At 54.1% G+C, this 19,726-nt stretch overlaps 1 protein-coding gene across 4 annotated transcripts in view; it reads left to right on the top strand.

The window, feature by feature from the left end:
- The window catches only part of midn (midnolin), a 32,599-nt gene extending 13,961 nt beyond the window's left edge, over window positions 1-18,638 (top strand). For all 4 annotated transcript variants that reach the window (XM_069185858.1, XM_069185860.1, XM_069185859.1 and 1 more), the window contains 4 exons: window positions 6,441-6,881; window positions 7,676-7,799; window positions 8,186-8,491; window positions 14,671-18,638. In XM_069185858.1, the coding sequence (XP_069041959.1) occupies window positions 6,441-6,881; window positions 7,676-7,799; window positions 8,186-8,491; window positions 14,671-14,933 (1,134 nt within the window). In that variant the 3' untranslated portion in view covers window positions 14,934-18,638. The remainder of the gene's footprint in view (window positions 1-6,440; window positions 6,882-7,675; window positions 7,800-8,185; window positions 8,492-14,670) is intronic.
- The last annotated feature ends 1,088 nt before the right edge of the window (window positions 18,639-19,726 follow it).

Raw genomic sequence — 19,726 nt, 5'->3', positions numbered from 1 at the left:
TACCCCCCCCCCAGCGCTCAGCACTGCGCTGGCGATGGTTTCGCTCAAACAAGGAAGGGGCTTCGGTTTGCAGTGAGTTCACATTTCAGACGGCTCAGGGTCCCGAGAGTGGCAGAAAATGCAGGAGTGGCTCATTTTTGAGCAGCTCATCTCCGGGGATGGGGGCAGTGACTCATAGCTGTAGGGTGGGGGGGGCGATTTCTTACGTTGCAGGTTAGCTAGTATCTCTGGTCTGGCAGCGTTCACATCGTATCATACCTCCACACCACATGCTAACTGTGTCAGGTGTGGTTTTTTTTTTTTGCCTGCATTATCCTTTTCAAGATTGCAAGTTTGAGCAAAGACCCAAAACACGCAAACATTTCGATGCCAGAACAGGCAGTTTTCCCTTTTGGCGACTTGATTTTGTAAGTGTTTTACTAGGGCGTGCTGTGGGGAGGGGGGTAGGAGGATAGATGGATAAGACCTTATTGATCCCGAAGGGAAATTGATGTGTTACAGCAATCCAGCGCAAGACCAGCAAAAAACAGACATCAGAATAGACGAAAAATTCAATTGCGTACAGTAATACGAAATAAATATAAATAGATAGGTGTGTGCAAAATAGGCTCTTAATCACAGTCCTAGCCTAGGGCAGCGTTATACACCCTGACAGCCGCTGGGAGGAGAGACCTGCGGAAACGTTCCCTTGAACACTGCAGCTGGGGCAGTCTGTCTAAAAGTGCTCTGCTGCCCAGTAACAGTCCCCTGTAGCGGATGAGAGGCGTTGTTCCTGATGGCTGTGAGCTTGGTCAGCATTCTCCTCTCAGCCACCAGCGCCAGGGGGTCAAGGCTCTTCCCCGACACAGAGCCAGCCTTCTGCCCCTCCCCCCCCCTGCTGTTTCTCCCCTGGGTGCCTACAGCCCCGAATGAGGATTCCTTAGAGCCAGACAGCTGGGGACTTGAAAGATGGCCGGCCTTGGTGAGTCAGAGTGATTGCAGCACGGCGGTGGAACAGGTTGTTCTGTGCGGCGCGAGGATGCCGAGGAAGACAATAGCGAGGCTGGGAGGGAGAGAGGAGCAAGGCGAGAGAATGGAGAAGGTCACTGCTAAATTGGCTTTCTTCTTTCTTTCGCAATCACGACTCGGATCAGCATGTTCTGTGCTTGACAGGGTAGCGTGATGCGCACACAATCCTGTACTCCTCGTGACTAACGTCCGTTTTTTTTTTTAAGGACTGGTATTGATGGCAATGGCAGGTTGCAACCAGTTTGGGATGGGCTGGCTTGAGGGGGGTGGGGGGGGGCACTTCCTAAGACTGAAAATGTCAAGCGATTCTATAGTAAATAAGTCTGTGGCTGCTTTTCTGCAGAGACTTTGACCTTTTTTTTTTTGTGCCCTTATGTAGTTTATTTCTGCGGTTAATCTGCCATTTACCTCCAGAGGCATTGGAAATCATTAGGTCTTAATGGCATTGAGCAATTGGCGGGCGGAAAAGAATCGAAATCTGTCTGTGAATTAGATAAATCGATATTGCAGCTTCAGGACAAGAGGGGGGAAAACAGCCATGCATGAACATACTCCATATTTGTGCCTGTGTATTTAGATATACCGTGATATGAAGGCATTCTGCACTTGCACCTGCAGCAGTGCCATTAATTTGCTGATCTCTGTGTGCTCTTCTGCAACTCCTTGGATGGCTCCCATTTTCCCATTAGAGACGGCATCTCGTCTTGGGTTTTGTGTGCCCGCTGGCGCAGTCTGGGAGGGTTTTCGTGTTTGCCACCCCCCCTGAAGTGACACGACAATCTTCCGACCGATCTGGTCTCCCGTCGTAGACTGCTTCTCTCCTTGCGCTTCTAGAGAAGGCGATCCTCATTAAAACGAGAAAGTGAGAAGCCAAATGAGACCCTGGTGTTCGAGTGCTTTTGTCTCCTTTGGATTTACTGTTTAATGCATTAGCAGTGCGCACGCATTGATGCAAGAGATCTCAAGGTGTCTATATTTAAAAGCGAGAGAGAGAGGGGAGGGGAATGAGGTGGGTGGTGGGAGGGGGGGGGGGGGGCAGGATTTCTTTGTCCTGCAATGCGGGGGTGGAGGGCAGAGGAGGGGGGCATTGCTTAATGCAGAAGGCGTGCTGCCCAAGCAGACGCGGTGTCGTGACTGCCAGTCCCTTTGATACATCAGCCTTTGTGATTGGAGTGTGTGCGATCATGACTAGGTGGGGAGGGGGTACAGAAGATTGCAATCTGATTGTACGTGTTGCCCAATGAACCTGGTCGGGACGAGAAACTTCTCTTGGGCGGAAGGGCTGGACGTGTTCTCTCTGCAGCGCCCGAAGGAATTTAGAGCCGTGTGCTTCCGATACCCTGCCTCCACTAAGCCCGTCCCATCTGGGGTCATAGCAATTTCAGGGTTCGGCGCAATGTGTATTTTACAGGCTCCATCAGATAATCCCTTTCATTTCCTTGATGACTAACGTAGGAACTGGAGCTCGCTATCGAGCTACAGACCCTTCTCGGTGAAGGTTGGCATGCCCTTCACACGCGGCTCAAATAGAAATCAATTTCGTTTTCCACCCTCAAGTTTTTTTCTTCTTATTATTTTGGTTTCTTTCTGCCTCTCCTTTCCAGTTAACCTCTTTTTTTTTTCGCCACTCTTTACTCAGAAAGATGTTGTAAGTTTACGTTATTTAGTAAAGAGGCTTCAGGCAAAAGGCATTAGCTCGGTTTCCTGGGATCTGCAGGCTCTGGCTCTGTCCCGACACAGACGGCGCTGCAGTTCGCTCCGGCCTCCCAGCCCTCCAGCTCATCCTGCTGGAGCAGAGGAACCCTCCAGCAGTTCCTCCCCATTATTTCCAGTGTCTTATCTGATCCTGGTACTTTTTAGGCCAACCCCTCTGGGCTTGAGCGACATCCATCATCATCGGCGCACGGATGTGGCAACCAATCCCAGCATCCCCTTTGCTTTGATCGGCTGGTCCTGGCTGTGGCTCCTTGAGCAAGCCCGATCGCAGAAGGTCCCGGTTCTAGTCAAGAGTGTTCCAGGCGGAGCTGGGTTTGGACCCCAGACCTCGTAGGCAACCGGAGATCTTGTAGCTGGAGCGCTTTTCCTTTGGGGAAACCTCTTACCTCTTCCCACCCATTTCTCTCCTTCAATCTGGAACACTTTGTTCTTCCCATCGAAGGAGTGCTGAATGTCTGATCCCTCCCCCTCCTTCCTCTGGAAAGGTAGACTGCCTGCAAATGAGTTCCTTGAACCACAGGGACCCCAATAAATAAAACTGTCAGCTCCGGAGTTTGGGGGAGGGAGGGGGGAGAGAGCCTGAGGCGCACTCTCGCTGAATATTTCATCACTCGCTTCCTCCCCCTCCCCCTCCCCTGCGCCGGCGAGCACCCTGCCACACGGCCTGCGCTCCTGGGGTGTGGTTGGGCGCCGTCTGATTGAGGAGCTGGAATCTCCCCTCTCCCGGAGAGCAGGGGGGGGGGTGTGCTGGCCGGGGAGGGGAATTCTCCAGCTGTTTGAGCTTCCTGGGGGGTCAGCAGGTGAGGCCCAAGCTGCTTCCCCAAGTATCGGGGGGGGGGGTCTACCAGCCTGGGGCGGTCCTGGGGGGGTCACCCTCTGCCTCCCCACGGGGGTTGCTCAGGGGAGGCGGCTCCTTCTCAGAGTGTCCTTTCTCAGAAATCGGGGCGTGGGGCCCCCAGGGTTGCACGAGGGGGAGGAGTAGCAGCGCTGGGAGAGGGGAGGTGGGGGCGCTGCCTGAGGTTCAAAGCAATTTCCAGGGTTTTGAAAGGAGGCGGAGAGGGGGTTTCTGGGATTGATATGGTGGTGGTGATGGGGCATGTGTGGGGGCCAGCAAGGCCGGGGGGGGCAGTGAGGAGGTTCGAGCTGTACTGTCGTGCCGCTGGAGTCTACCTGCATAGACCTGTTTGACAAAGGGCACAGACCGTGGCTCCAGCCTGCCCCACACTAGAAGGGTCACGCCAGGGGCTCGCTGGCTGGGATTTCGGTGCCTGGGCGGGGGCAGTGGATATTTGTACAGGCAGGCGATCTGCATACCGGAGGATGGGTCAAAAGAGTCTTTCAGCGTTCTTTCTGGTTGGGTTAGAAAGAGAAAAAATAGTGCTTGCTCTAATGAAGCGATCTCGTCGGGATCTTGGCCGCCTCTCCGAATTGTTTCCGGAGCTATTCGGCTTTCAAGATCACGGAGCTCCTTCGTGACACTTAAGGACACTTAAGAGGTTCTGGGGAAATCTTCAAGACTTGTAGATGTGGTAAATGGTCAGTGTGTTGGTCTCCGCGGTCAGGGAGAAAGAGAACCTAGAAATTGAAGCTTGATTTTTGTTTTGTTTTTTTTTTGTGCCCTGAGACTTTTTATGGCAGGGGATCTTGTGTAGCCTGCCTGAAAGGAGGCACAGCGGGGCGCGGGGAGGAGTCTCTGGGTGTTGGCAGAATGGAGAGTGTGGAGCGCAGGGGTGGGTGGTTAGAAAGTCACTTTGTGTGTGTTGAGGAGTTGCAACCTCCATGTGATCTGCGGCACTGAGTGAGTGGCAGGCCCGTGACGGGAGATGAGTCTAATGTAGGGTCTGACATGTGCTCTAGGAGATGAATAACAGCTTGTCAGTAGGGATGAATCATCTCGGGAAGTTACAGGGACAGGCTAAATAATTATCGGGCCCAAGATGGCAGCCCCAACAGCATGTGTGTGTGTTTCATTGCTGGGAAAAGCGTTGAGGGGTAGACATGTCGTTTGGGGAGTGTGTACTAGCTCAAGTGCAGGGGCCAGGCTTGCCAAGTCCTGCCTACCATGCGGTGCATCACACGGCGCCCCCCGTTTCTCCTTTTACTTTTTCGCCTGTAAGCGTTGCCCATTCCGGTTTGGTAGTCGATGGGGCCCTTTGAAAGGGAGTGAAGAGAGGAGGGCGAGACGTGTCCCACTCGTGTCAAGCCCCTGTGTGACAGATAAGCTAACCCCCCCGCGTGGCTTTTAGATTGCCCTCACCTCTCCCACCTGCTGGGGATCCCATATCTTAATCGGCACCTCCGTGCCCCCCAACAAGTTGTGCATGAGCTCGCTCCGTTGCCAGCTGCCCTGCCCTCCCCACCTTGGGGTGACTCACGGCGACCTTTCTTCGACCGGAGTTTCCCCCAGCGACCCTCAGACGGTGTAGAGGGTGTTCTCTGCTCGGGCGGCCTCCTCCCCTGACACCACGAGTGCCCGTCGCTCGAGAGCATCCTGTCGAGGTGTCGCTGGAAGCCTCGAGCCCTTTTCCCTTTCCTCGGTGGGCTTTCACTTTCAAGCCGGACGCACGCACGCACACAGAGCATCCTCCCCCTTCGTTCCTGGAAAACGACTCCTCTTGCCAGAATGGGAGTCCGGGGGGGGGGGGGGCTCTCTTTACCCCCGACGTCACCAGAAGGTGGGAATCCGTGGAAATGATACATCTGGAAAGAAAAGGTGGCGGCGGAGGGAGATCCGTGGTGGGGGTGCGGGTCCGGGAGCACACGCTGGGTTCTGGATCTCCCCCAGGGCTTGCTCGATAAGGCACCCCCCCCCCAGTCATCTTGCATATCTCCTTAAAAAAAAACAGCTTTCCGTTGGTGCAGTTGTCTTGCAAAACCTCCCCCCCCCCACCCCTTCCTGCCCTCTGAATGCCCTTACTGCAGCTCTTTGAGATGATAAAAAGCGCCTTTATTTAATCAGATGCGAGAGGCTCCCTCCCTGCCTCCTAAGCTCCATTTCGGCTTCGGAGTGGTTTCCCCACACGCAATCGGCAATGAGGGTCCGAGGATAGCTCAGCGCACGTTCTCCTGATGGGATGTTCGGAATGAGCCTGCCCGTGCCGTTGTCCCGGTGTCTTCCGAACAGAGGGCTGGGTTCTTGGCGTTTGGCGTGCGTGAGCGACTCCTGGGCAGCTGTGCGATCCTGGGAGCGGGCCCCCCGAGCTCTGGGTGGACGTGCAGGAAGGCGTAGTCAGGCTCTCCTTCCTTTTGGGAGCTCCCGAAATGGGTTAGGCCTTCCTGTCCCGCCAAAGAGGCCGAACAGTCGGGTATTATGCGTGTTCAAACGGGTGGGACGGTGTCCCGCATCTGCGCCAGAGTTTGGGAGGGGGTCCTTTGTCTGCTATGTCATGGAAAAGGAGTTCGGCCTCTGGGCTGGAGTGGGGTGGGAGGTCAGTGCTGAAGGGATGGGCTTCCCTTCCTTAAACAACATGCCTTCCCTTCCCCCAAAGCCTTCAAACATCCGTAGATGCTCGAGGGCAGTAAATTAGTGAAGAGATTGATTCTGGACTGTGGTCAGCAGGGGGGACAAAGACAAAAGAATGCAAAACAGCTCAGTATTGTCAAATCTCAGCTTAGGTTTAGCAGAAGAGCCTTATAAAGCAGGAGCTGATCCCACCCCCCAATCCTCTACCGGGCGGCCATTAACGGATCTGTTCCCATCTCCTTCCTGTCTGCAGGTCAGCGACTTCCTGTCGGGCCGCTCACCTCTGACCCTCGCCCTGCGCGTGGGCGACCACATGATGTTCGTCCAGCTGCAGCTGGCGGCCCAGCAGTCCGGCGGGCAGCAGCTGCACCACCGGCATCTCATCGCCAGGGGGGCGGAGGGCACGGGGCAGGCAGGGGGCGGGGGGGCACCGGCGGGGGCTCCGGGCCCCAGGCTGCCACCGCCGCCGCCGCTGGTGCACCACCACCACTCCCACCCCCCGCACACGCGTCCCGCCCCTGCCCCCCCAGCGGCCAGCGCCACGCCCCTCGGCTTCTCGCCCGCCGCCGCCGCCGCGCCCTGCAGCTCGCCCCAGCGGCCCTCGCCCTGCCCCTCCGGCTTGTTCCGGTCGCACGTCCCCGCCAGCGCCGGCGCCAGCCCCCAGAGTCACAGCCCGTCGGCCCCGTGTCCGGAGGTGAGTCATGTCGGCTCGCTGCCGTTCGAATTTCAGCCCCTTGCGATGAGCGCCGGAAGAGTTTTCGGCCCTGCGGCGGGGAGGGCAGTAAAAACCGCACAGCTTGTCCGATCTGCCGCGGTGTAGGTTCTCGTTGCCGATCCGAGGATTGATCCGGTCCTGAAGGATCTGCCCTCCTGTCTGCTTATTGGTTGCTCAGACCTTTTCGGTCTCTGCTTGTTTAACGGTAGTGTCAAAATGGCCAGGAAAGAAAAAGCTTTTAACCCATTAGAACAGGCCACTGGGTTCCTTTCAAACCCATAGTGCACTGGCAGCTCACGCCACACTTTTGGGGGGGAAAAACAGTGCGTCCTCCCCCGTGGTTTAGCGTTCGGTGGGGGGACCCCGACCCTCAGTCAGCCACGTGGCTCGGGCTTCCGAAACGGGGCTCACCAGCCGGCCCAGGCTGCCGTTATCTTCAAGAAGGGACATTCTGTTCCCGAAGGGCCCATCTCCTGCCGTGGACAGACGCCCTCCAGGAAGACGGCATGGGCATCCCACAATCCTCTGCTGGCAGAGGTGTCATGATCTCCGGGGTGGCTGGGTTCCGTCATTGTTGGATTGGTGCAGGGCTAGGGTGCAGGGAGTCGTTTCTGGGTTCAGATGAGGGACTCTGGTGCAGGGCTAGGGTGCAGGGAGTCGTTTCTGGGTTCAGATGAGGGACTCTGGTGCAGGGCTAGGGTGCAGGGAGTCGTTTCTGGGTTCAGATGAGGGACTCAGTTTGGACTCTCCCTTTCCTGTCCCCCCCGCCCCAGGCTGACTGCAGCGCCAGGAGCCCCGTCAGCAGCCCCGCCCCCTCCTCGCGGTCTCGCAAGCCGGGCGCCATCATCGAGAGCTTCGTCAGCCACGCCCCCGGAGTCTTCTCAGGGACCTTCTCAGGTGAGGGAATGGCACTTTCTCCTTCCCCGTGTCTCCTGTCCCCCCCAGCCGGTCTCTGGCCGCGCCGTGGAGGGGCTGGAGGAAGGCCAGCACCACGTGAAGGTCAAAGATCACCGTTCTGGTCACGCGACTGGGGGCCCCATGGGGTTCTGGTCACGCGACTGGGGGCCCCATGGGGTTCTGGTCACGCGACTGGGGGCCCCATGGGGTTCTGGTCACGCGACTGGGGGCCCCATGGGGTTCTGGTCACGCGACCAGAAGCATGGCCAAACTCCTGCCTTGGAAAGGTGCCAGGCTGTCGTTGTCATCCCGGGGTTGGGGTGATGGTTCGGGGAAAGTCATCCATGAGAGTTCGGTCTGTAACACCCCCTCCCTCTTTCTTTCAGGCACTTTGCACCCCAATTGTCAGGACAGCAGCGGGCGCCCGCGGCGGGACATTGGCACCATCCTGCAGATCCTCAACGACCTGCTGAGCGCCACCCGGCACTACCAGGGCGTGCCCTCCTCCCTGACCCAGCTGCGCTGCCAGACGCAGTGCGGGCCCTCGCCGCCCCCCTCGCCGCCGCCCTCGCCCCCCGCCGCGGGCATCGCCAGCCTCTCTGCCAAAGCTACCTCAGTGCCCAGCCCTGGCCAGCCCTCCCTGCACCCTCTGGTCCAGTGTCAGAGCCCCATCCGCATGTGCAGACCCAGCGGTAAGTTTCCCTCTTTTCCCGTTCCTGCGGCTCGGAGAACTTTGCGCCCCTTTGTCCTGAACAGCACCCCAGTTCATACTGTCCTCCGGGAGACGGGGGCTGCAGCTGTCTTCACTTAATCCGCGGGGCGGCCCCTTGCTCTCCATCGGTCCGCTGGCCTTCCGATAAAAGCAGCTGTCCTCAGGAACCGAGGGAGAGGAAGTGGACTGTCCGCATTCTTCGGTTTCGGATTCGGGAGAGCCTGTCAGCTATGTAGGCGCATGGCGATGTGGCGCTTGGTTTCTGGACTGGTTTCTTGGCAGCAGTCGTGGCAAGAACGCGCACAGCATATGGGTTTTCTGTGCCATTTAAGCATTAAAAATAGAAGTCGCTCTGGACTGAAGGATTTGCAGGATTGGTTGTTTCGCGGGGGGGGTTAGGAGCAGGACGGTGTGGAGAGAGACGGAGCCGGCCGGTCTGGTCTCTGGAAGGGGGTCGTTTTGTAGGAGGGGGGCAGGGCCACCAGTCAGGCGATGAGGAAGTGTCTGATTCTGAAGGCTAAGCTGTGGCCCCAGCCCTTTCAATCACCAGTGTCCACACGTGCGCATAGCGTAGCGCTGATGTCTAAGCTAACTGATCACTGGGCTGATCGGTCTCTTTAACAGCTGTTCCAATAAGCTGCGGATTCGGTGCTTTTTTTTTTAAATCTTCCCCTCATCTTAGCAGATTTTAATTTGCTCTCCTCCCGGGGACAATGGGTTATTTATTTTTCTGGCCAGAGTCTCTTGACAGTTCTGCCTAATTATAGAAAGCTATACTTGTGCTAGTCAGTGCCTGCCGAATCCTCATTCTTAACAAAGGAACGAAACAGAAGTTTTTTTTTTTTTCCAGTTTGTTAAAACCGATCCACACGCTTTAAATAATTCAACCCCTTTTCTGAAGCCGGAGACCCCCCTCCCCCCCCCCCACACTCTCCAGTCAATGGCCAAACCTACTGTTTCCGCAGCGCCGTTCCAAAACCCTAACCTCATCTGTAAAACACGCCGCGTCCTTCCAGCCAGGCCCTTCAATGGCAGCCTGTGTTTCCCTCGGACTTTAAATAGGAGGATTTATACAAAGCAGGAACGCAACAAGAACGCGCATTGTGTTTTTCAAGGCGGGGAGTGGGGGGGGGGTGACACTAAGCTCCCATTCATAAAATCGCGCTGTTTATATCTGGGCCAAGTACTGCCCACAGATGAATCGATGCTGCTTCCTCTGGAGGAGAGAAAAGAGCTCTTCCACAGCGGTCAGGCTTGCTTGCCCGGGTTGGGGGACAGAAAAGGTCCTGATTTATCGCCGGGCAGGGTGCTGGTGGATGGGGGCTGTGCTGTTGACCGCGAGGCGGAAGGTCACAGGGACCCCCCTGCTAATCTCAGTTTCTAGACCAGGCCTGACGAGCCCTGGCTCTTGTTGGCATTTTTTATTTTTCCGGGGGGGGGGTTTGAGTGCGGCTGTGGCTCTCTTCCTCTTTCTGGCTTGCTGCCCGGGCGGTGGTGATGGATGTCGGAGGGGGTGGGGGTGGTATTGTCACCCAAGGGTGGGACTGCAGTTTTGCCATTTGTTCGCTGGATGCGTTTCTGCTGCCTGGACCGGAGCAGGCGTCTGTCCGGCCTGCTCCCTCCTCCCGTGCTCTGTGAGCGAGGGCGGCTGGTGGAGAGTGTGCCCGTGTGGTGGCGACGGGCACCGCAGGGCTCCAGAGAAGACCCCCCCGCCATGTGTCCCATGGGGCGGCAGCGAACCTGCTATTGACGCCAAGCTGCTGATCCCAGAAGGCCGTGCAGGCGGTTTCCTGGGTTTTGTGGGCTGGGGGCTCGGCCCTTTTGTGCTGCGGAGGCCAGGCAGGGGTGTGGGGTGCGGAAGGGGGGGGTGGCGCTGGGTTCTGGAATTCCTGCTCTCAATGGGATTGCTGCCCTTTGTTTGTTTAGTCTGCCTGGGCAGCCGGGAGAGAGCGAGGGGGGGAGGGAGGGAGGAAGAGAGGGACCAGGGCAGCCCCATTGTGGGGTCCTTGAGTGAGGGGTTCGCCCATGGACCCCCACACCCCCGCCAGCTGCAGACTGCCACAGAAAGGCAGAGTAGCCCCCCGCACCCCACCCCCCTTCTCTGAAAAGAGCGCCTTTCTTCACCTCTTCACTGACTGTCAGGTCCAGTTAGCTCCGCGCAGTTTCAGGCAGGGCTGTCCTGGCTGGTGTGTGTGTGTGTTGGGGGGGGGTGACTGCATTTGAATTCTTCCTAAGCGCTTGAACAATCGCTTAATCCGCCCTAGAGCAAACCCGCACGTATGCGCTGCCTTGAAGCTGATTTGGAAAATGCTAAGCAGATAAGAAGCTGGCTAGCTATGAATTTGGCCAGACAATAAATAATGACAGTAAGGCATTGGAAGGGGCACTTATTGTTTTAAAGGGCTCCTGGCAAGCCTTTCATTGGAATTCAGCTTGCTGGCCATCTGTCTGACAGATCATCTGCATCAAATGTCATCACCCCCCTCTTGCCCTCCTCTTCTTTTGTAACCTTTCTCAACCTCAGGGCTGCCTGAAGCGATCAGCCCACCTAGTCCGTCAGCAACGTAGAAGAGCTGATCGTGCCGGTGTGTTGTTTTTTTTTCACCGCTAGCCTAACAGCATCCCCAGGCGTGGTAAACTTTAAAGCAAACGAAAATCGAGTGAATAATTCAGTGACACGGCCAGCTCAGTTGTTGATTAACATGTGCGGCTCGTTTGGAGGATCTGTTGCATGAACCTGTGAACTTTTGCACCGCGTGAAGCCAGCGAGAAGCTCGTATTACGGAAAAAATGCAAATGAGTTTTTTGCCTTTTTTTTTCTCTCTCTCTCTGTGTAAACCGTGAAAACTCAGCGTTTTCTGTTCGGCGAGAGGTTTCAGTTCTCATCTCTGCAAGGCAGGGTCGGCTTCAGCTGCGCAGACTTCCACCAGCACGGCGGGTGGGCGCCCCATTTCTGTGCCATGCGCCCTCATGCCTCCCGGACTCGGGACCTGGGAGCCTGCTTTGCCCCAGCCTTGCAGACTGGACAGGGAGCTAAATGCACTCGCATTGCAGCCTCTCCCATTAAGCAGCTCCCTGCTTCCCTCTTATCTTGCTTCTCTGAACTCTTTGCTGCCACATTATCCCACCTGCATTGGGGGGGGAAATAAAACCTGCTAAAATTGCAGAGATAGCACAGGCCCCCCCTGGATCGTGAACAAATGCCCCATGCTGTTTAATAAAGCTCTGACCAAATTCATGGACAGCCACCATGGCTGTTAATTAGTCATGGAGTACAGGGGTCACAGACTCGGGCTGTTTTAATAAAAACTGAACGCCAGCATTAATTCCCCACCACCACCACCACTGTACCCAGCTCAAGCAAGCTTTGAAATCGCGAACAAAAAAAAGCAAACACGTCTACAGTTTTCTCTGCCCCTCCCCTCCAGTTGCTCCGGTTTTCGTTGACCAGGCCCCTGCATTGTCTAAGGTAATAGGAGCTGAGCAGCATTGCAGATACGTGCCCTGGCGGCCTTTGAAATCGCTGACAATGGCACAGAACGAGCCCTGATCCGAGGGGGGTGGTGGGGCATGTTCGTCTGCGAAGGCGTTGTGCGCCCCGGCTTTGTTTTGCCCTCCTGCCGAACGGGATATTCACCCCACGTCCAGAAACCAGCAGCCCGCTCGAACATTCGAGCCAACAGAAACAAGCGCAGAAGACAACAGCTCGTTAAGCTGATCTTTAAAGAATCAATGCGCCGGGAATCTCATTTAATCTCCCTTACATCTGTAGCTTCGATGTTTACTTATTTAAGGCAACAAGCCATCCTTCAGCCTGGGCTCCGGTCTCTCCTGGCGGTGGGAGGCGAGCCCGGCAGCGCGATCGATTCTCAGTGGATCACTGTCGGAATGGCTCTGCCTTCGGCTCCGGATTCCGCTGCGTTTAATTCCCGAAAGAGGAGCGCTCTTAACCGGTGTGAGGCCTGAGGAGATGTGGAACAGTGGCCCAGTTTACAGAGCTCCCGTAAGTGGGAGGAGGGCAAACCCGCTGTTTTTCCTTCAGCTCATCTTGGGGAGTCCGGCGTGATAAACTGCGCCTTCCTTGGTTTCCTGGAAAGGGACCATCGGAACCTCCTGGGTGAAATCCAGTGTGGGAGGCCAGGCTGGGCAGTGATGGGGGAAGGGGAAGGAGTCCGGAAGGCGGGGTGGTGGATCTCGATTTCTGGATTACCCCTTGGTAATCGCTCACCGTTGACGTGGTGGGTGATGGAAGGTGGGCCTTCTGCTTGCAGTCCCCCTCCTTTTGTGGGGTGGTGATGGGGGGGAGTTCAATTTTTCCAGTGGTTTCTTCTCCTGACTTTGGCAGCCGTGACTGGTAGCCAGCAGGGGAGTGATGGCCTGCTATCTGCCTTCGCCTTCCCCCGCGCCCACGCGCGCAGACAGAAGGCATGAGATTAGCGCCGGCAGCCTCCGAGTTTCGCTCTGCTGCTTATTGCTTTTTTTTTTATTGCAATTTTCGCTTGAATCTTTCACTGCGGCGTACGGCGGGGATGGAGCACAGCCCCGTTTCTTGCCCATCTGGCAGCACTGTTACAATGTGAGCGTGTGCGTGTTAAATACAGAATATACAGCAGTGTGCGTGTGTTGGCATGTTTCTGTGAAGCGGAGTTTAATTTTCAAGGGCTCTCCAAATGCAAGGATCTCTGTCGTCTTAAGAAAGAAGGCACGTCCATTTTAAAAACCGTACAGAATTTCGGCCTTCGGTTTGCTGTTGAATTGTGCAGTGCCCCATGTGCTGTGGGTTACCGAGATCTTAGATATGGTTGCATTGAGCATGCACGTTGTGAATCGGCAAATGAAGCTCTCTGAACATCACGTTTGAGTTATTTTCACATGCATTCTGGGAGGGCTTTGTTCTTCCCTGAAGTTCTGCTCTGGGACTTACTCTGGCCCCTGGCTTGCAGGGGGTCTCTTAAAGAGGGCCTCCCCAGCGCCAGGAGTCACTCGGGCCCCTCTGTCGAGGAGGAAACCGCAGCATAAGAGCCAGGCTCTTTTGCTCACAATTTCCATTCGCTTGCATTTCCTATTGAAAGCCAATAGCAGTGGTCCGGGCCTGAAGATGGATGGCTGCACTAGAGCTAAGGTTTAATCAATAGGACTTTTTAATTTGCCATCGATCCCTGCTAAGAGCTGCTGTGTGACTGAGCGTGTGTGCATGTCTGCGGCTGTGCTCGGGTTATTGATATACCTGCCTTATTTAATTATTTAATTCTGGGACCGATACTAATGCATCTAGCTAACAGACTGCGGTCACATCTGTTCAAACCCCCCCAACTCCCCCCGGCTACATTTAGAAGCGCAGTAAAGCTTTTACCTGCCCTGAGAGTGACAACGATGAGGAATGAGCAATTTTTTTCAATTTATGCATGGTCCTGCTTGTTTTATAGCGCAAATATTCAGGCAGTAGAAGTCACAAACATGATCACAGGCTTGCGTGGATCTCTGAACCCCTGCTGCGATTTCACGTCCCAAACGGGACTGCTTAACTGACGGGAGTTGGCTGGCAGTGCCTGCCCAGCGCCGGCTTCTGTCCTTCAGCTGTCCGATAACGATCTCAAGGGCACGCCCATCCCCGCGCGCTGGGGAGCGAACAATCCCACCAGTTTGGGGGAGAAGAGAGGCCAGCAGCCAGAGAACTGACCGTGACCCCCCCAGCATGGGAGGGGTGTTGTGGTAGCAACTGTTGCTAAAAGCAGACGCTAATAAAGACTCCCTCCCATGTGTGGGGCAGATAGCTGAGTCAATGCTACAAACGGGCACATCCTTGAACTCCGCCATTGCTGCAGTCCCCCAGTTCCAGAGCGCTCTCCTGCTTGGTCAGTTCCTCGAACGATCCCGAGACGCATCGGGGGATGATCCCCCCCAACAAGCGATGCAATTCCGTCTCGATCAGTTCCCAAGCATCCCTCTTCGCTCCCAAGGTATGCTGGGGGTTGAACAGAGGAGAGGGCTGCGGGATCGGGGGGAGGGGGAGGAGTGGAGCGCAAAGGCAGCCGTTTGCGATGCGAGTGGGGCCCAGATCGCACCGCTGCTGCAGATCTTGTGTGGTTCTTCCTGGTTTGAGGGCGAGCGAGCCTCCTCTCACCTGCTGTCCCCTCTCTGTGTCTCCCCCCCCTGCAGGTGACCGGCTGCGGCAGACGGAGAACCGCGCCACGCGCTGCAAGGTGGAGCGCCTGCAGCTGCTCATGCAGCAGAAGAGGCTGCGCCGGAAGGCCCGGCGGGACGCCCGCGCCCCCTACTCCTGGCTGCCCAACCGCAAGTCCAGCCGCAGCAACAGCAACAGCAGCGTGTCCAGCGACGGCTCGCTGGACCTGGACTACGAGGACTCGGTCTGGAAGCCCGACGTGAAGGCCGACCTGAAGTCGGAGTTCGTCGTGGCGTAGCGCGGCGGCGGCAGTGGGGGGGGGCTGCCGGGAGAGGACAACGGGCACGGACAAGGAAGGACCGGCCAAGAGGGAGGGGAGGGAAGAGATGGCGACTCCTGCTGCCCATTGGAATGGAAGGACCGAACTTTGACCTTTGACCTCACCCGCGTGACCCCCGCCCCGGCGGACGCAGGCGGGGGCCCCGTCGAGACTCCCTGCTCCGCGGGCTCCTCCGCCCAGAGAGGCCCCAGGTCCGAGGGGTCCTGTCCGAGGACACGAAATCGAGATTATATCCAGTGAAAAATATATATACGCATATATATATATATGGTGTTGTTGTTGTTTTCTGGACTTGACGGGACTGTGCAAGACTGCAGAACGAGACTTTACAGAAATAAAAGAAAAAAAATCTTCAACGCCCTGCCTTAGGTAAGAAAAAACTCCTACGGGGCAGAATTTGAGGGTGGCTCGGTTTTTTTTCTCCCCCAAGGAGCACTCCGGCCTGAACTTGTACTGGCCCGGTTTTCTGCGCCTGTGCGTCTGGCGCCGCGGTGTTCTGGGCAGAGGCCGGGCGCCGGGACCCCAGAGAAGCGACCCGGCCGAATTTCGGACATGGGGCATTCTAGGCATCATCGTCACCAACCAGAAACGAAGAGTTCAGTTAATAAGGCGTCTTTTTTTTTATTGCATTTTCTTTTCCAAACAAAAGATGTAGCATTGTTCACAAAGCATTCAGGTTTTCAGAAACAAAATGGACAGGCCTGTTCTTTTTTTTGCACATTCTTTTCTGAATTTTTTGCCCCCCCCCTCCCAGACTGATGGGGTTTTGGTTGGGGGGGGGGTGGTGGAGAGATGAGTCCAGGTCGTTCGTCAGGATGGAGCATCATGGGAAAGGGGGGCTTGGCGGTGGGGGCCTGGGACTGGATGCTATCAGGGAGCCCGAGGCTGGAATGGAAGGAAGTAACGGACACAAAACTGAAACAAGAGACATTTAAAGCGCAGAAGAAACTGCATCTGTCAACAGTAACCTCAGTGGCGCAGGTTATAAATGGGGAAAAAATAAAAAGTGCTTTAGAAGGGTGTAAAATCATGATTTTAAATGTATATGAAAAATCTCTATTTTTTTTTAATTTTACTTTGCCTACTGTTTTGAAAAAACAGTAACCCAGTATGGCTTGGGTCAAGCCATTAATTAATTCACCAGTGCATCCATTCTTCCATTTGATTTTTTTTTCCTTACTTGTAGTCTGTGTAACTGAAAGCATTGGGCCAGTACTAGAACCACACGCAGCTGTGCCCAGTCTCCTGAGCATGACTCCGTAAGTCCCTTTTACTGTCCCAGAAGATCACCTCGGTCATAGGCTGGGCCGTTCTCAGGAGATGGGAGGTCTCCGGTCTTCTGTGTCCACGTGCGCTGAGGAGCAGTGCAGATATGAGTGACGAATTATCCCTGTGCCATGGCACATTAATGATCAGCCATTGCTGATCAACGTGATCTACCATTTACAAATGTTGCAGCTCGGTGGAAGCAATGCACCGTGGGGGACAGCACTGAAAATGCATGCTGGGGGTTCTTTTAAATTGCTGTTGGGTCTAAGACACTGCCTTGTGTTTTCTGCACCCTTGAGAAAGCGTGGGCTTCATTCGGTGTGGTCGATGGCTTCAATTGTTGATGCTTCCTTTTTTTTCTGGTGCTGGAGTTGGGGGTGGGGGTGGGAATGGATGGAATTCGACCCCCCTTGGGCGGCGTTCCATCTCTGTGCTTTGATCCCTGGACATCCGACAAGTGGAAAGGTCTCGTCTGCTTTCTCTGTAGGCCTCTCCACCTGCGAGCCCCGTTCCTCCTCCGACAAGCCGTAGACTAGTCTCGTGTGTTTTTCTGAGCGATCAGATTCCTCTCTTTCAATTCAAAATGCTATCTGGCAGATTTATTAAGGATGTCGGATTTGACTCCTTGCTTTTTAAAAACTTTTAAAAGACCGAGACTGCTAGGTCTGGGGTCTCTTTCACAGTTCCTGGAAGACCTAACATATTCTGGGTTCGGTTGGGTTCAATTACACTCAAATCCAATTAATTGTACCACTTTTGAACCAGGCTTTAATCTGTTTTTAAGGAAGTGGGTGTTTTGTGTAATCAACTGTAAAAAAAACAAACTTGCAAAAAAAAATTAAGGTTGATTGTTTAATTGACTATTTGGGTCAGAATGGAAATCGGAAGACTATCCCACACGCAGACCCCCCCCCCCTCCAGGAACTGAGCTTGAGCCCAGGGGTTTAGAGTTTGAGCACAAGTACTGCAGCTTAGTTATGGCTGGTTTCAAGCAGACAGGCAGTCAGTTTTGCCAGTGTCCATAATGTTCTGTAGGTTTGATCAGGATGCCTGTAGAAGGGATATCTTCTAGTCCACGTTTTGTTGAATTGATCAGTAACTTCTAAAGACGAGCGAGGAATCTAATAAATAGTCTAGTGCTTGTGGAACGCCGGTCTTGGAACGTACCCCCAGTCCACTGACAGGAGTCACAGGGCAGTAGCTGCTGGACAGTGGACCCTGTCTATTGTTAAGTGGCCTTAACTCTTCATGTAACAAGATTCACAAAAAGCCACGTTCAAGCAGCTGTTGCCCTGCTGCCTCTCTCCTGAAGATACGGGCATCCTTTCTAGCAGAATGATCGTGCAGAGCCAATCTATACGAGTCGAGGCTTTCGTGCCTTAAAATGTTGCCCCCTCACAGGGAGAGAGAAAGCAGTCGGTTTCATTCGGGGTTTTGTTTTTTTGTACTCCAGGTAGCAAATCCTCACACCCACCGAAGAGTGCGAGTGAGGCAGCGGACATCCTCGAGCCTCGGTGCTTGCTGGGGAGAGGGTGATGGGATAATTATTGTAGCTGAAATCTGCGTTGCTCCTCGATTTTGTCTTTCCATAGTCCCATCTTTCCATCTTTGTTAGACGGTTTTGTACTTGAAAACCTCTGTCCTTCAGCCACCAACAAGCTGAAAAACCCAGCGACCACCACCGCAGAATTTGTAGGCCCCATCGCCGTGGCAACGAAGTGCCCAGAGTGAACTGTGGCATGTCACTTCCTGGGTGTGTTGTGTGGACATGCGACTACATGCACTTACTGTCTCCTTGGATAAAATATCCCCCCCCCCCCCCCAGTTTTTTGGTTTTATTTTAAAACTATATACTCCTGTGTGTGCCTCACTTTGCCCTCAACTTGAAATTTGAAAGGCCGGAACGCAAAATTTAATAAAAATGGCGATAAAAGACAGATGGGGAAGCATTAATGAACCAGTTTGTTGGTGGAGTGATTAACACATTCTGATCACCTCATTTAAGTTGCCTGTTATTTCTTGTAGCCAACCATTTAAAATAATAAAAAAAGACAATTAAATTTACAATGTTCTAGCTATAGACCGGTGTAGCACATGTGTGACTGTATTAATTTATGAAACCAAAATGGTAACTGTGAATTAGGTATTTCTTGTGTGTTTGAGATTTTTTTTTTTGAGGTTGTGGGAGAAGGTAGGGCATGGCCAAGGTTAAATGCAATGTCCTTTTTTTGTGGAATAATAATGGAAATTATCCATTTCCAAAAAAAACCTTATATATATAAATATATATTTTTTTTCTTAAGCAATACATTTCAGTGTGACTTGTGATAGAAAATGTCGTTTTTTTGTTTTTTTTAGGTAATAAATTGAAAAAAAAAGACTTGAAACCCTTGATCCTGCCTATTCTGTCTTGTGTGATGGGGACTGGGGTGAGGCTGGCTGTATGTTTGGAGAGGTTGGGGGTGGAGTGCAATGTTCAGACAAACCGAAGCCTAGCTGCTGACTGACACCTGTGATCAGGGCGTTGCTCTGTATCACTCCTGGGAAGTGTGATTGTTTCCGTTGACATTGCGCAAACACTGACATTTAAAAACTTTCATGTTCGCGTCACTTTATTCTTGAATTATTTGTCAGATGTTTCTCCAAAGCAGTCTTGCCGAGATTTTTTTTTTTCTCCTCTCATACAAATTCTGGTGCTGAGCACTCGGGGTCAAGTACCTTGCACAAGAGTGCACCAGCTGTGTCCCCACCTGGGGTGTGAACCCGCAACCCCCTCCCGCGAGGAATCCAGAAACGGGCACAGCTCCTGCAGGCCTGCCGCGCCACCCAAGACCTGAGCAAAGCAGTAGCCTTCCTCTTCACAGAAACACGTGAGATTACATGAAGGCTTCGTTGGGGGGGGGGGGGGGAACTATCGGAACATATTTGACCCGGATTGGCCCAGAAAAACACCTCTTGAAGAAGAATGCAGAACTGGTCTCTTTCGATATCAGAAATCTGGACCCAAGTGCTGCTTCTGTTGACCGATGAGCCCCGAGTCCATTAGGACAGTGTTCGAGGACGCCCCCAGCTACCGGTCCCCTTACAGTTCAGTTCAAGACGCTTTACTGGCATGACCGATGGGTACAATCAGTGTTGCAGTGATTGTACCCATGTACACTACAGTGTATAGTCTTACAGTGACAGAGGCTGTCTTGTGTGTTTTTTTGCCTCAGGAAAAGAGCAGTGTCTGGGACAAATGGAGACGGGTACAGGATTGGAGTTGAGGGTTATCCTTTTACTTGTCCCATGTGTCACAGATCTCCTGGGGCAACATCCACCTGGATTGATGTTCCCTTTAACTCTTTGTAATAGCTTTGCGAGTCTAGATGGTAGAAGCCATGACCAGGGCTGTGGCTAATGCCCTGTGTGCCAGCGTGAATTCGATTGCATGGCACAGCGGGCAGGGTGCTGCCCTCTCACCTCTCCCGGAGGGGGGCCGT

This window comes from Lepisosteus oculatus, chromosome 29 (genome assembly GCF_040954835.1).
Source record: "Lepisosteus oculatus isolate fLepOcu1 chromosome 29, fLepOcu1.hap2, whole genome shotgun sequence".
NCBI classification, from domain to species: Eukaryota; Metazoa; Chordata; class Actinopteri; order Semionotiformes; family Lepisosteidae; genus Lepisosteus; species Lepisosteus oculatus.
The sequence above is the reverse complement of the archived record's forward strand: the minus strand, read 5'-3'. Positions and strand labels throughout refer to the sequence as shown.